The 16,105-nt window shown below is 36.7% G+C and overlaps 1 protein-coding gene across 1 annotated transcript in view; it reads right to left on the minus strand.

The window, feature by feature from the left end:
• LOC145676572 (guanine nucleotide-binding protein G(f) subunit alpha-like) overlaps positions 1-15,315 on the minus strand; it is a 71,367-nt gene extending 56,052 nt beyond the window's left edge. Inside the window, exon 1 of the mRNA XM_081747409.1 lies at positions 15,208-15,315. Coding sequence (XP_081603535.1) covers positions 15,208-15,242 — 35 coding nt within the window. The 5' untranslated portion in view covers positions 15,243-15,315. The remainder of the gene's footprint in view (positions 1-15,207) is intronic.
• Between the last annotated feature and the right edge of the window lie 790 nt (positions 15,316-16,105).

Raw genomic sequence — 16,105 nt, forward strand, 5'->3', positions numbered from 1 at the left:
CGGTTGTTTTATGGTTTCATATGTTAAATTACGTTACCAATATTAAATTCAGACAGCGTTGCAGAGCGAGCGTTAGCGAATGAAGGCGGGTTAGAGCCCCGCATGGAACGTTGTTTTCTATCTTCGTTACCAACAATTTACTTTCTTTTCTCACATAAATCACTTCCACTTACATTTCCGTTTTGTATAAATCACCTACTGATCTAAAAAAATGTTCGATAATTTCTTGACTACTTGAACATCACTATCAATTCATTTCTTCCGTATATCATCCTACTTTTTGCTAGTTTTGCCCCCCAATTCTAAACAATTACCTTACTTTTTAGTGCAAATGGAAATGGAAATTAAAAAATCATATTATTAGTTATATAAAGTACCGTCAAATAATTTAAAATTTTTTAACCTCTAAATTCTTTAAAACCTAGAAGTAAATCATAATATATTAAAATAAAGTAATTAGTCATACGGTTTTTATAATTTGGAAGACAAAGTAAAGAAATTGAAATAAATTCCTTCCCGGGAATTTATAGGCCAGGGAAAAAACCCGGGAATATTCCCATTTTTAAATTCCTTCCCACCGGGAATATTCCCACTGCCCATCACTAGTCATGAGCAAGAAATTAGGACGTTAGATGATAAAGGCTTAACCCTTGGACTACCAACGGGAGGTTACTTTGTGCCCACCACCTCCATTTCAGTCACTGTAGATTTTTGTGAGAGTTTCTGATTTGTTTATTTTGCGAGATATATTTAGTCTAGGGATGGGCAAAACCGCTTCTTATAAAAACCGAAAAACCGACATTTCGGTTTTCTCTAAAAACCGGTTCGGTTTTTACCGAAACTGGTTTCAGTGAAAACTTTTCGAAAACACATAAAACTATATATTTCTGTGGAAATGGATTCGGTTTCCGGAGAACAACGAAACACCATTCTGGTCAGAAATAGAACAAATTTTGAAAAAAAAAACGGAATCGGTTTTGAAGAAAACCGAAACCGGATCAGGTGAAAAACCAAACCGGTTTTGGAGAAAACCGATAGCCGGTTTCGGAGAAAACCGAACCAGTTTTGAAGAAAACCGAAACCGGTATTTTGAAAATTTTTGTGCCCACCACTAATTTAGTCTTAATAGGTGAGCACAATATGACCTCCCGTGATAGTCTGCGTTACGAAAAGATACCTAGGTAGTGTGAGGGTTAACGACTGTTCATATGTTAAATATTACAAAGAAACAATCGGATCATTGCTGGTGCCTTCGAAGCCCAATCAGATCACACTCCCTTCTTAATTTTCGATATTCTTTTTACTACAATACAATGTAACGCAATATTTTAAATAAGTATGTTCAGGAATCTTAATATATAAAATAATTTACTCGGGCAAATTGACATTCTAGGAGAAAAGAAAATGTCTCTGTCTAAGTCCTTGCCACTTCCCAATCACAACAGCATCAGTGTGGCACGTAATATGTTGACGTCATTGTATTTTATTTCACAGCAACTACATAGTACAAATACATTCATGAAATTATGTAGTCTCATTACCATTTCAATCGGAGCTCCGACACTTCAATGTTGTGTTAACAGTTCTTTTCTGTTTAGATTTGACGTTAATGACAACGACAGCATTATCAGGCAAAAAAAAAAAAAAAAAAAAAAACCTTGTTGTGCGTGGTGCTACACCGAGATTAAGAAACACATTACTGTTCAATTAGAATTCCGGTAGGAATATGTGTAAGCTTCATCCTCCAAATCTTGTATAATGAGATAAACGAGTAAGTTCCAAGAGGTTGGAAGCGGTTACAACTTGGGTCGAAATGGATGATCAAATGTGAGTCGACAAAATGTGGATCGGAAAATTGTCAGAGGTGTCTCTATGATAGCTGGATGTCTATTGAATTCAGTAGGGAGCAGGGCCGTGCTGGGATACTAATGAGGGCGGTGGACAAGTCTACTAAAAGGGCGCCCATACAAACGGGAATATACATATATATATATATATATATATATATATATATATATATATATATATATATATATATATATATATATATAGAGAGAGAGAGAGAGAGAGAGAGAGAGAGTTTGAAAGAAAGTATGGGTGCCATTTTATATCAAAATCACCACCAAATTTGTTTTAGTATTAACGTAAATAGCTAACCTCGAATCGAAATCCTGTTTACTACAGAAAAACTTTTTAGTTCCTGTAACAACATTTCTGTCAAATAAAAAGAAGCTAAATGTATCAACAACTTAATATAGCACGCCTATGGACGCAGGAGGCTCATTGCCGCGTTTACAAAAGCTCTCCATTGATTTCTGTCCTTAGAAAACTGAACCCAGTTTCTACTTTATATTTCAATCTCTGCAAGAACCATTTTAATATTGTCTTCCTATCTGAGCCTCGGTCTTCCTAACGGTCATTTTCCTATTTGGATTTCCAGTTACAACTTCGAAAGCGTTTATAATTTCTTCCATTCTGGCTACATAACCTGACCATTTGAGCCTCCTAGACTTGATGACCCTAACAATGTTTGGTAAACGATATAAAATTATGCAGTTCCTCGTTATGAAGTTGAATATTGGTTTAAGAATCTTGTTTTCAAATACTTTCAGTCTGCGATTTTCCCTCAGAGTCAGTGACCATGTTTCGCAACCATACAGCACAACAGACATGATTATCCTTTTATATTTTGAGCTACAAATTCCTCAACAGAATTAGCGACAACAAAAGAATTTTAACTGAATAATAGCACGAAATCCCTGCTTTCAGTTGACATTAATTTTTTTAGTGATTATGGTTTTGGTGTGTTAATAATGATCCTAGATATTTGAAAGTATCCACTTTGTCGAAAGAAAATATTATTTGGTATTTTAACGCATCCATAAAATGCAGTATTACGATCCCGACAAACTTCCATTTATTTAGTTTTCTCTGCATTTACTTTTAAGCATATATCCCTGCAAGCGTTAATTAAGGTTTCTGCATTCCTTTCTATTGTTCTATCATTCCCTATTAAATTTACATCATCAGCATACGCCATAACCTGGCAAATAAAATTCAGCTCTAGTACCTGATTGCTGTCTTTGATTTTCCTTAAAATGTTCTCCAGAACAAAGTTATATAATTATGACGACAACGCATCATAATTATATAACGTCAGGTCATTTCAGGTCATTCTCAACGTGAAAACTCGTGAACAAGAATTTTTCTACTCGAACCTTACTTCGGGATACATTTAAACATATCTTAATTAATCTACCTTTTTCTGTATTGCAAATTCTGTAAGCATGTTGTACAATGTTTCTCTCTCTCCAAAGTCTAAAGTCAATAATTGAGGTGCCAGGATGTTGTATTCTCTCATTTCTTTTCAAGTATTAGTCGAATGGTAAATATGTGGTCGATAGTTGATCGATTTTACCTAAATCCGCTCTGATAATCTCCAATAATTTCATCTGCGTATGGAGTCAATCTTGCTAATACAATGTTTAAGAGGATTTATTGGATGTTGCCAGAAGAGAAATGTCTCGATAATTATTAAATCTGTTTTGTTGCTTTTCTTCTGAACTGGAACAATGATTGAGTCTCTTCATTTTTGTGGTAATTCCTCCTTGTTCCAGATAATGAGAATGAATTTGTGTATCTTGCTCTACAATTTTTCCCCTCCAGCTAAAATTAAGACAACCAGAATTTCGTCTACACCCGGAAATGTGTGTTTATTTATTTTTTTAAATACCGATTTCTATTTCTGTCTGGTTAGGTTCTGGAATATATGGTTCTGCTGCATGCATTTCACTTTCTCCACGCGCATTAGTTTTTGGCTATGTGTTAAGCAAATCGTCATTGCAATTTTTCCATCTATTTAAGATGCTATCTGTATCAGTGAGAACTGTTCATTTAGGTTTCTTTAATATATAAGCACGAAGTTGATAGCCCTTCTTAAGTTCGCTAATGCATTTATACATGTCCCGAATTGTTTTTGTTTTCACTATTATCTTTAAGTTAATTAACTTTCAAAAGTCGCGTTTCTTTGTTCTAAAAGTTTTAGAAGTTTTCTGCCAGATGACAATGAAATTTTATGCAGTTATTTCGTTTGGATTTTGTAGCCAACGCAGTTTCTTCTGTTTTCTCTTCTCTGCTACTTTAGTACATTTCTGGTTGAACCATGGTTTGTTCCTACATATTTCTGCGTGCTCCAGTATTTCTTTTGCTGAAATTTTAATGTTATCTTTAATTTCAACCAAGTATCTTGAATACTAATGTACTCCGAACCTTCTAAAACTGAGAATCTATTCGGCACTTCAATCTGTCTCCCCTCTCACCTGACTCTCCTCTATTTTAAAAAGTACCGCTCCGTTTTCAGATATTGAATATTTCCTTTATTCAACGATAGTCTCTTACTATCACAATCAACTCCTCTGAACGACCGAACATCAGTTGAGCTAAACTGTTCTTTTCTATCTACTAAAACATGATCAGTTTGAATATGTGTTTTTCCATCTTATGAGGTCCAAGGATATTTATGAATGTCGCGTTGTTGGAATTTTGTAATCTTCACGATAAGGTTTCTGGGTGTTGCAATTTTCACGAGTCTAACGCCGTTGTCACAACCTTCCTTATGCAAACATTTATTCCCTATAATCGGTTTGAAAATACCCTCTGTCCTACCTTCGCATTGAAACCGCCTAACAGAATTTTCATATGGTATTGCAGGAGATGATCAAATACCCGTTCTATTCTTTCGTAAAAACTGTATTTTTTAAATCGCCATCCTTATTTTCTGTTGGAGTATGTGCATTTAAAATAATATTACACCACCGACCCTTAAGAGAAGTAAAAGAAAATCTATAATTAACAAATTCAACCTATGTAATAGCTGATATTACGTATTCGTTTGTGAACGGAAAGCTCTGTTTCTAGTTGGTAATTTTTAATTTGTTCCCCGTAAAAGGTAAAAGAACGTAAAATTTCCCGACTTGACTCCTCCATTTCCTTCTCATCTAACTTCCTGATATCCCACTAGGTCCAACTGTGACGACGTGGATCGTCACGAATATGTGGGTCACTTGTTATTATGGATTTATTTAGAAATAGATGGCGCCATCTTTTATTAATATGGAGACATACGACCTTATTCTCCCTTCGCCCTTTTCCATCCTACCTTTTTGGTCTCAAAATCAGGTTTGTGTTGTAGTAAGAAAATATATATGAAGATCTGGTACCAGCTGGTAAGGTAATATGACGAGGTCCTCGTGATGTAAAATCCGGATTGTGATTGGTTGGTTTTGAACCCGGAATGGAAGCCATGGATCAACTGACGTAGATCGTCAGTTGGTCACTCTTCGAGGTACGTAGTGTTTCTTTTTCAAATCTGTTAAATTATATTATTTGTTTTTTTGTGAAAATTGGTGTAAATGTATCATCAGAAATTTCGTGAGTATACTCATAAAGGTATTTGAAAAATGATAAATACTTCTGAATTGACATATTTAGTCTCGAGCAAGTGTAAAATATTGCTGATTGAAAAGTTAGATTACTGAAAAGACGAAACATAGTGGTTGGTGTAAGCCATGTTGGAATGGCGACTTTTTTTTTTATGTGTGCTAGGCTGTTTTTCCATCAGAAACAGTAAGATTGTTTATTCTTCTTATTACTATTAATATCGAACTGTTAATATTTTGTGTACTATTTGTTTTTTTATTTTTTATTATTATTACTTTTTTTTCTTTTTGTTATAATAAATTGTTTATCCTTGTTAAAATTGAAATAGTAGGTTTTGTCATTGCTAATTAACTTCCTTAAAACAACTGAGAATTTTTGCTTGCATTTTTCGTAAATTAAAGGTGAGAGTTATACCTATACATATTCTGGGTGCGCTACGCGGCCTTTTAATACAGTACCGGCGAAAGCTCTCCTCGCTTTTTTTCAGGATTATTTCCCCGGTGGGCGGGTCTGTATTTGAATGTTTAGATGTGTGTTATTCTTTTTCATTCTATTCAAGTATGGATTTTGGCCCGGGGTGGTCATTCTGAAAGAGAAGGGGGATTAAGGGTGTTTTTCGTTACAGAAGAGTGACCAACTCGGTTAAAATACTCTCACTTATTAAATTTAAATTTAAATTCAGTTGTTTACTTTCATGTTAATGGCATATAAAGTCAGGGCTGTGTATGTAATTACTTGCTCGTATATATTAATTGGGTACCTTGTAGGAAGTCTTTGTACGGCAGTTCAAGGAATTGGTTCCGGGGATCGAACCCATACTATCCGGTATATATGTATAGAATCGTATCCAAAAATAAAAACAATGGGTGTAGGTGGTGATTCTAGTTTCTTTCTTGATGAAGAGTTTATAGACGAAATTCCTGTGGATGTTAATGCATTTTTGAATATGACTATAGAAGAAAAGCAATCGAAAATATTTTCTATGAATGAAAGTGATGCTAAGAAACTGCTGTTGTCCATAACAACTGCTAACAGCAAGTCTGCACCTGTTGGTTCGGGTGTTGTAGTAGGTCAAGGTAGAGGCACTGATAACACAACCACACAGCCGGATGGTAGTGTGTGTGTGCAAACAGCTGGCAGTCAGCCAGGTCATTTACCTTTTAGCTCGGTGAACGATAAAGCTAGAACTGAAACTCTATCTGGATTGACACAAAATAGTTGTTTTAATAAGATGGAACAATCATCAGCATTTTTGGTTTTACGTTCATTCATGGAATCATTAGAGAATTGTGGTGGTACGGATCCCTTAAAATTGTATCAATTTATTCAAAAGATTGATGAGTTTTGTAATATTGAGCGTTTTCCTTTTTCTGCGGTTTTGTATTCATTGCGTGGGAAAGTTACGGGTCCACTGCAGGAAATTCTGAACGAGCTGCCACATACATGTAAAAGCTGGGATCTTGCACGTGACTTTGTTTTTCATAATTTATTATCAGAATGTGCTATTCAGAGAATAATAGTAGAATATATGTATCGCCATCAAGAAAATAACGAGGATTTAAAAGCTTTTGTAAAGCGTGTAACCACTGTTGATAAACTTTTGAAGTTGCGTTGTGGGGACGAAAAGCTGATTAGTTTTATTACCAGTGGCGTTCTTCCGAACATAAGGGAGCGGTTGTTTTACCAAAGAAAACCCCAGACAATAGATGAACTTAATAAACTAGTTAGTGAATACAGATATCATGAACTTTATATGAAGCAGTTTAGTTATAAAACGACGTCCCAAACAGGGTTGCCGGATGCTCCGGTAAGGAGTGACTTTAAGAATTCTCGTAGAACTATAAGCTGTTACAAGTGTCAGGGTCCACATCCAGTGAGACTATGCCCAGAAAACAAAAGTTCGAAAACATTTTCTTTTTCAAATAAGATTAATAGGAACTTAAATCGTTTAAATAAAAAAGATGATGCAGCCTGTATTGAAGTTAAAGTATGTGGAACTGCAGTGAATAGTTGTTTAGATAGTGGGTGTGTGACTAATCTTTTGAATTTGGAGCTTTTCAATAAAATTAAAAACTCTAGTGATGTGCAAGTAAATTATAAAGAGTGTTTTAAAGGAAAGACTATAAATAACGAATCTATGGTGTTGAGACCTTCAGTTTTGATTCCATTTACGGTGAATGATTACACCTTTAAATGCAAACTGTTTTTGTTTAAAGAATTGGAATTTCCCATTTTGATGGGACTAGACTGTTTTCGTCAGGAAGGAGTTTTAGTGGATTTCAATGAATCTAAGGTTGTTTTTAGCAAAGGAAATGTTACAACCCCTCTTGTTGACTTCCCCTCCCCCTCATCTTTCCAAACGAATTCTTCTGCGGCTTCTTGTCATTCCAGGGGTCCTGGCGACGGAGGGTCATCCGCTAGGCTATTTTTGGGAGATCTCTCTAGTCCCGATGGTACGCCCTGGAGCAAAAGAAAGAATAAACGTGGAGTAAATAGGCAATTGATCTTCGCTCGCTCGAGTTTTCCTGAAACTACTGCTGATAGGGAGAGCGACACTGGAACTTCGTCTGGTGGTCCAAGGATGTTTGGTAATGGAGAGGAAAAGAACAGGTTTGACAAAAAGCATTCATTCCAGAAGAAACAACATAAAAAAGTAAATGGTAGGAGAAACAATAAACATTCGGTTGAGAAAATAAAAGAGAATTCCAGCTTTAATTCTAATCGAAAAAGTGTCGCGGATATAGGTGGCTCTGTTAGTTCTATGTCAATAGAGGGAGAAAAACAGTGTGTTAATGATGATGTAACGTCTTGTTATAGTAAAGAAGATTATAATTCTTCTGATGTTTTGGGTCAGGAAGGGGATCCGTTACTATTAGCATTTAACAAATGTAAAAACGATAAGTGGGAAATTAGTACAGATGAAAAGGTTAAGATTTTGAACGGTATTGATGAGGATATGGTGAAACAAGATCCTACTTTGGTTCAGTATGTAGAATATTTATTAGATAAATATGCGAATGTCATTACCCACCGAATTGGTACTATCAGTGACTTTGAATACACTATTCAATTAAAGTCCGATGAAGTAGTTCGGGAGCGCCAATATCCTTTTTCGAAAAGTCAGCAACAAGAGTTATCGAACTTAATTGAACAATTATTAGAAAATGGTGTGATACAACCTTCTAAATCTGAATATAGATCTCCGTGCTTCCTGGTGCGTAATAAAGATGGGTCACCTCGATTAGTAGTCAACTACTCTAAACTGAATCGGCTCATTTGTGGGGACGGCTTGCCATGTCCTAATATAGAGGAATGTATTAGTTCGCTCGCTAAAGCTAAATATGTAAGCAAGATAGATGGAAAAAAAGCTTTTTTCCAGTTACAGTTGACTCCCGATAGCCGTAAGCTCACAGCATTCGCCGTACAGGATAAATTATATGAATATTTGCGAATCCCCATGGGTATTTGTGTCGGAGTACAAGCACTTATGAGGGCCTTGGATGATATCCTGGGAGACCTACGTGGGCGCGGGGTAGAATACTATGCAGATGACATTGTGATCTTTGGTTCTACAATCCAAGAACATAATCGGTTATTAGAAGAAGTCTTATCGCGTTTTGCGAAAAGGGGCTTAACCATCTCACCAGATAAATGCTTACTTTTGAGAAGTAGTATAGAATTTTTGGGGTTTCTTATTAAAGATGGTGAGATATCTATGTTGCCAGATAGGTTGCAAGCTATACAGGATCTCCGTCCGCCTGTAAATCGCCGGGGGTTGTGTAAAATGTTAGGATTTTTAAATTTTTACGCTAAATTCTGCGATAATTATGCAGGTATCGTAGAACCGATGAATCGATTAAGATCTCCGAAGGTGAAGTTTGAGTGGGGTCCGTTACAGGATGAGAGTCTTGCACAAATAAAAGAGGCTTTTTCTGAAAAAATTATTTTGCGAATTCCAGACATGAGTAAGCGCTTTTACTTACATACCGATGCAACTTTACGTTGCCAAGCGGCTATTTTGTCACAAAAGGATGAGCAAGGTTTATTGCGTCCTGTATGGTTCTACAGTAAAACTTTGAAACCAGCCGATTTTAATCGCACTATTTTTCAACTTGAACTTCTTGCTATATATAATGCGGTAATGAGATTTCGCCCGTTTTTATGTTCGGAGTTTACTATTTTCAAGGATAATAGTGCCTTGGTTAATATGCTGCGAAACCCTAAGAACTTAGGAAGATATGCCAATATTGTACAGAACTTATTTGAGTTCAGATTTAAAATAGTGCATGTCTCGTCTTATAAGAACTATCAGGTAGATTTTCTTTCAAGGATTTATGAGATAAATCCGAATGATATTGATGTTGATCCTTGTCCTTTTAATGACTCAGAGGGATATATGTATAGTCTGTGGAATTTACCGCTAGCACATGAGGACATTAAACAGTATCAGCAATCAGAGGCAGATACTAAGGATATTTATGAGATGGTAAAGAGCCATGGCGGAGAGAATGAACAATATAAGTTAATGAGAGATACTTTATACATGAAAACCAAGGCCAAGGTGTCGCCTTATAAAATACTCGTCCCACGTATCTTGAGACCTCTACTACTAAGCTATTATCATACTTTATTGCCCAATGGCGGGCACTTAGGTTTGTTGAAGGTATACAAAAAGATTTGTAGATATTTTTCTTGGCCAAATATATTCAACGAAGTGCGGGACTTCGTTCGCTCGTGCCATGAGTGTCAATTAGTAAAGGCACGGAATACTCTTCCGCAAGGACAACTAATTTCGGAATATTGTAAGGAAGTTAACGCCCACTATTACGCAGATTTAGCGGGGCCGTTGCCGTCTAGTTTCGGGTATCAATATGTCCTTCTGTGCTTAGATAATGCGAGTCGTTATCTACATTTAGTTCCCTTACGCAATGCTACTAGTAAGTTAGTAGTTAAGGCGCTATATGATATTTTCTGTAAATATGGATTTATTAGAGCTATTTCCACGGACCGGGGCCCTTGTTTTTCATCGGCCTACTTCAAACAATTTTTGTTTGGTAATGGGATAAAGCACATACGCTGTTCTCCGTATTTTCCAGGAGGGAACGCAGTTGAAAAATATGTGAGATTGGTTAAAACGAGCCTTCGGGCATATCTGGATGGTAAGCAGGAGAAATGGGTGCGTTTCCTGAATGAGCTCCAATTTTGTCTTAATGCTGCGGAACATGCGGAGCTTAAGTTTAGTCCATTTTGTCTGTTTTTTGGGAGAGAACCGGTGGATACGTTGATGGTAAAGTGGAGTATTACACCTGAGGATTTGGAGGGTCCTAATAATGCCCAAATATGGGAGCAAGCTTTCGTTAATAAGGATAAAGCATGGGAAGCAAGGCGTCGGTTGTATAATAAGCGGATGCTTCCAGTCACGTTTGCTGTCGGAGACAGGGTGTTGGTGAAGTCTCAGTTAAAATCTTCCTTGAAAGATAACGTAACAAAGTCATTGATGCCACAGTGGTGGGGGCCAATGACAGTCGTATCTAAACCTACTGCCAACACACTTCAATGTAAGACTGAAGATGGTAAGACGGTTGTTACCCATACAAGTTTAGCAAAATTATATAGAGAACATAGAAATGTTAATAACATCAGTGATAATTGAAAGGGATAATGAGAATTGAGGGTACCGGTTTTGTGTGTATATTTTGTTGTTATTGTTCACTTTCATAATCAATCAATCATCTACTAACACTTTTTTCCATCATTTCATCTTCATTGAAAAATGTCTAAGGTAATCCTCAAATTTGGTTAAGATGATTTAATTTGTTCATTTTATTGAAAATTGGTCAGTAATGAAAAATTTCTTTGGGTAAAATTTTTCATCTACGGAGGGGGATGTGTGACGACGTGGATCGTCACGAATATGTGGGTCACTTGTTATTATGGATTTATTTAGAAATAGATGGCGCCATCTTTTATTAATATGGAGACATACGACCTTATTCTCCCTTCGCCCTTTTCCATCCTACCTTTTTGGTCTCAAAATCAGGTTTGTGTTGTAGTAAGAAAATATATATGAAGATCTGGTACCAGCTGGTAAGGTAATATGACGAGGTCCTCGTGATGTAAAATCCGGATTGTGATTGGTTGGTTTTGAACCCGGAATGGAAGCCATGGATCAACTGACGTAGATCGTCAGTTGGTCACTCTTCGAGGTACGTAGTGTTTCTTTTTCAAATCTGTTAAATTATATTATTTGTTTTTTTGTGAAAATTGGTGTAAATGTATCATCAGAAATTTCGTGAGTATACTCATAAAGGTATTTGAAAAATGATAAATACTTCTGAATTGACATATTTAGTCTCGAGCAAGTGTAAAATATTGCTGATTGAAAAGTTAGATTACTGAAAAGACGAAACATAGTGGTTGGTGTAAGCCATGTTGGAATGGCGACTTTTTTTTTTATGTGTGCTAGGCTGTTTTTCCATCAGAAACAGTAAGATTGTTTATTCTTCTTATTACTATTAATATCGAACTGTTAATATTTTGTGTACTATTTGTTTTTTTATTTTTTATTATTATTACTTTTTTTTCTTTTTGTTATAATAAATTGTTTATCCTTGTTAAAATTGAAATAGTAGGTTTTGTCATTGCTAATTAACTTCCTTAAAACAACTGAGAATTTTTGCTTGCATTTTTCGTAAATTAAAGGTGAGAGTTATACCTATACATATTCTGGGTGCGCTACGCGGCCTTTTAATACAGTACCGGCGAAAGCTCTCCTCGCTTTTTTTCAGGATTATTTCCCCGGTGGGCGGGTCTGTATTTGAATGTTTAGATGTGTGTTATTCTTTTTCATTCTATTCAAGTATGGATTTTGGCCCGGGGTGGTCATTCTGAAAGAGAAGGGGGATTAAGGGTGTTTTTCGTTACACAACCTCTATTTCTAAACTCATTTTTTTACAAATTTTAACGCGCATGTCCTATAGAGACTTCTTATATTTTATGTTCCAAATCTCATGTCGATTTTAGTTTGCGCAGTTCATGCCAAGTTATCAGTTCTGATCCGAGGATTCTGCGAACTTATCTGAAAATCCTTTTTTTTTAATGGATGAGGTTGTTAGCCTCACACCAAATTCTCAAGCTGGATTATCACCCCTTGTCTGTATGCGACTGCTTAGTCAGTATATTCACAGCTAACCTCTATATCCCAGAGGCCTTCTCCTCGATCCCCAACCTGAGGACGCGCCGTGCCGTGGTGACAGGAAGACCAAATTTTACGGAAAATAATACAGCTTTATTTCAGAAATACAACAGGTACTGATTATCCGAACACTGCTTAAAAACACACAAGATCAATCAATATGCTCGGATATATGGATGCATATTAAGACTGTGAAAGCTTCGATGCCGTAAAAATTGTAAATTAGAGACTAGTGTCAGTGTAGTATTACATAAATGCATCGTACATTTGACTATCCAAACTATTCTTGATGTATCACTTTGTTTCGTTTTATAGGTATATAACTTTCTGAAAGTATTTGAGAACAAGATCCTGAGAAGAATATTCGGACCCAAGAGGAACGGGAATGGGGAATGGCGGAAACTTCATAACGAGGAACTATATGATTTATACGGTTTACCCAATATTGTTAGGGTCGTCAAGTCTAGGAGGCTTAGATGGGCAGGTCATGTAGCTAGAATAGAAGAAAGTAGAAACGCTTTCAAAGTCTTGACTTGAAGACCAATCGGAAAACGACCATTAGGAAGACCTAGGCGCAGATGTGAGGACAATACTAAGATGGATCTCGCAGAGATTGGAATACAAATAGAAACTGGATGCAGTTAGCTAAGAATAGAAGTCAGTGGAAAGCTTTTGTGAACGCGGCACTGAACCTCCGGGTTCCATAGGCCATAGAGTTAGTTAGTTAGTTAGATTATACTTTTTACCTGTTCTCTGCCAATAGCAACTGTATGAATTTATAATACAAAACTGAAATACAGAAGAATAAAATAAAAAAAATAATGTGATACTTCGCAGGGCATCTTGTGTAAAGGGCGCCTTGTATTCTTCACAGGTTCTGTACTACCAGTCAGTATTTGAATTTATTAAACAAAACTGGTATACAGGATAACTAAAACTACTTATCTATAATGTGATGTCTCGTAGGGCGCCTTATGTAAAGGGCGCACTGTGCCTTTCACGGGTTCTTCGCCAACAGTAACTGTGCTATACAGAAGAGTAAATAACATCGTTCATCTTCGATGTGGTCTCGGAAGGGCGCCTAATGCAAAGGGCGCACTAGACCTTTCACGGGTTCTTTACCAATAAAACTGTAAGAATTTATTACTAAAAACTTGTACCTTTATTTATACTATGATATTTCGGAGGGCGCACCGGGACACGTCCCGGTGTCCCGGTGGGCCAGCACGGGCCTGGTAGGGAGCCTGGTGGACGACGTATATCTTTATATGAACTACACATTGATGTATGTGGAATGTTGGAAAACTTATCATGTTATTCTCAGCTCAAAATACCGTGACCCAAACTTTTACCGCTTTGGTTTCATAGTATTGCGTTTGCCCATAAGTCCTAGCGATTTATTTAGTGAAATTTTTGGGTGAAAAACAAAATGTTTTGCAACGCATTTTATGTTATCCGGTAGAGAATTATGTGCTCTACAAAACAGTGTGTTTAGTTTTTTTTTTTAATGTTGAAATACTTTTTTTCTTTTCAGGTCATTAAAATGAGTGTCAACTCAACAAAATAGATAATTTTCGACACCTTCTGCTTTTTGCGTTTAATCAAGGTACCAAAGCCACAGAAGCAGCTCGAGAGATTTCTGAAGTGTATGGCGAAGAAGCGATGCCTCTTAGGACATCTCAAAATTGGTTTAAGCAATTCAAAGACGGCAACTTCGACCTCAAAGACATGCATCGCACCGGATTGGCATAGATAATGGAATGCTCCCACAGTACCGTAGAGCGTCACCGTCACGCGATGGGAAAAGTTGAAAAAGTGCCTGAACTTATGGGCCAATCCAATACTTTATATACTATAAACTGCTATATTGTCCTTATCTAAGATTGACTTTTTTGACACTTGTTTCGCAAATTCTGTGGAGGAAGGATCTTGAATTTTACACGTGAGGGGATTGTGCAAACGCTTCTGCTAAGTATACACAGTGTGGCAATAAAGTTCCTGATTTGTTTGTTTGTTTGTTTGTTTTGCAAGCAGAGGGAGAAGCTTATCACAGGAATGACAATATGGACGCGAGCACACATGTTTACAAGGTAACTTGAACAAGTTTCAACTTAGCCGACCAGCAGAGCATGAAGTGGAGTTTACCAGTGGTACAAGCTGCACAGCAATCGTGCTTTTAGAATATAGCAGAGGGCTGGAATCAAGTTTTGTGAAGTAAAACTGGGAAAGTCAGACATGGGAACCAATTACTTTTATATAATACCTACGCAAATGATACATTGCGTAGAATAAGCATTTTTGAGTAATATGGGTGGTCTTCACCTGCGGATACTGTTCTCAACAATCATAATTTCATTCTCCCCACACTGATACAAACTGTCTGTGGAAATTTGATTCAAGCGTATTTTATCGAGATCATTAAATTTAATTTTACTGTCATTCCTAACCCGTATTTAGTTCTTTATGCAACTGTGATGTATATCTTGCTTTGGATTTAACCCTCCCAAATTTCTCTGTCCTTAATAAAGGAACCATAGTAATGCTTGTGGCACAAGTCAAGATAAAGCTCTCACCTTTCACTAAAGCCCTGGATATGTAGTATCTTCATTTGCTTCAATATTGTGGTCTTCCCAGCTTCTCCCGCTCCTGAAAAAATCAATTTGCTTTTTAAAATCTGATTTATTAGTTCTAATGTTTAAAAATTAAATAAATAAAGAGTGAAATATTATTTTTTTTGGATCACAATATCTAGTAGTAGACCACAAAAATGAAAAGATAATATCAACACTAAAGAATAAATACGTACGTAGTTATTCTCAAAATGCTTTGATGGAAGATATCATATTTAAGAACTTCCGGAAGAATTCATAGATCTGGACCAAAGTCAGTAGGTTACAAGAAGATGCAGGTAGGCAGTAGTAATCCCAAAATGGCGCCTGTGAGATATCTCAGACTTATTACAAAGACTGTTCAGAAACGCAAAGTATTCACTTCAGCAGAACGTCTAAGAACCTCGAACGGGCACCAAAGCAGCTTTTCAGGTAGGAAATGTTTATATGGATGTTATATGAATGGTCTGTGTAGATCCTGGCGCAGGTGGACATTAGTTGTCACGGAAACCCTGGTCAGGCGCTCTCCTACCATGTTCTACAGATGCTCGAAAGAACTTAGTCTGGGAAGGTTGAAAACACATACTAAATAGTGAGTAAAGTGCGTTGGATTCTCCTGGTGTTATGCAGACGCGCGTTCGTCCTGTATGGCAAATGCGAACCTAAAATGACTTATTCCATTCACTTGTACGTCTACGTGCACTGTGCAGATATCACTGTGTCCAAGATGACTTCCGTTGCAATGTAGCAACGCCCTCCACTTGCATTACCATTGTAGTCTCTCCAGACGCAACCGAAGATTTCTTGGTGTGTGCACTGGGGGCGTGACTAGTGGGGTGACATCCAGAAGTCCTAAAGTGCA

The sequence above is a fragment of the Thermobia domestica genome, unplaced genomic scaffold (genome assembly GCF_964235325.1).
Source record: "Thermobia domestica unplaced genomic scaffold, izTheDome1.hap1.1 HAP1_SCAFFOLD_226, whole genome shotgun sequence".
Classification (NCBI taxonomy): Eukaryota; Metazoa; Arthropoda; class Insecta; order Zygentoma; family Lepismatidae; genus Thermobia; species Thermobia domestica.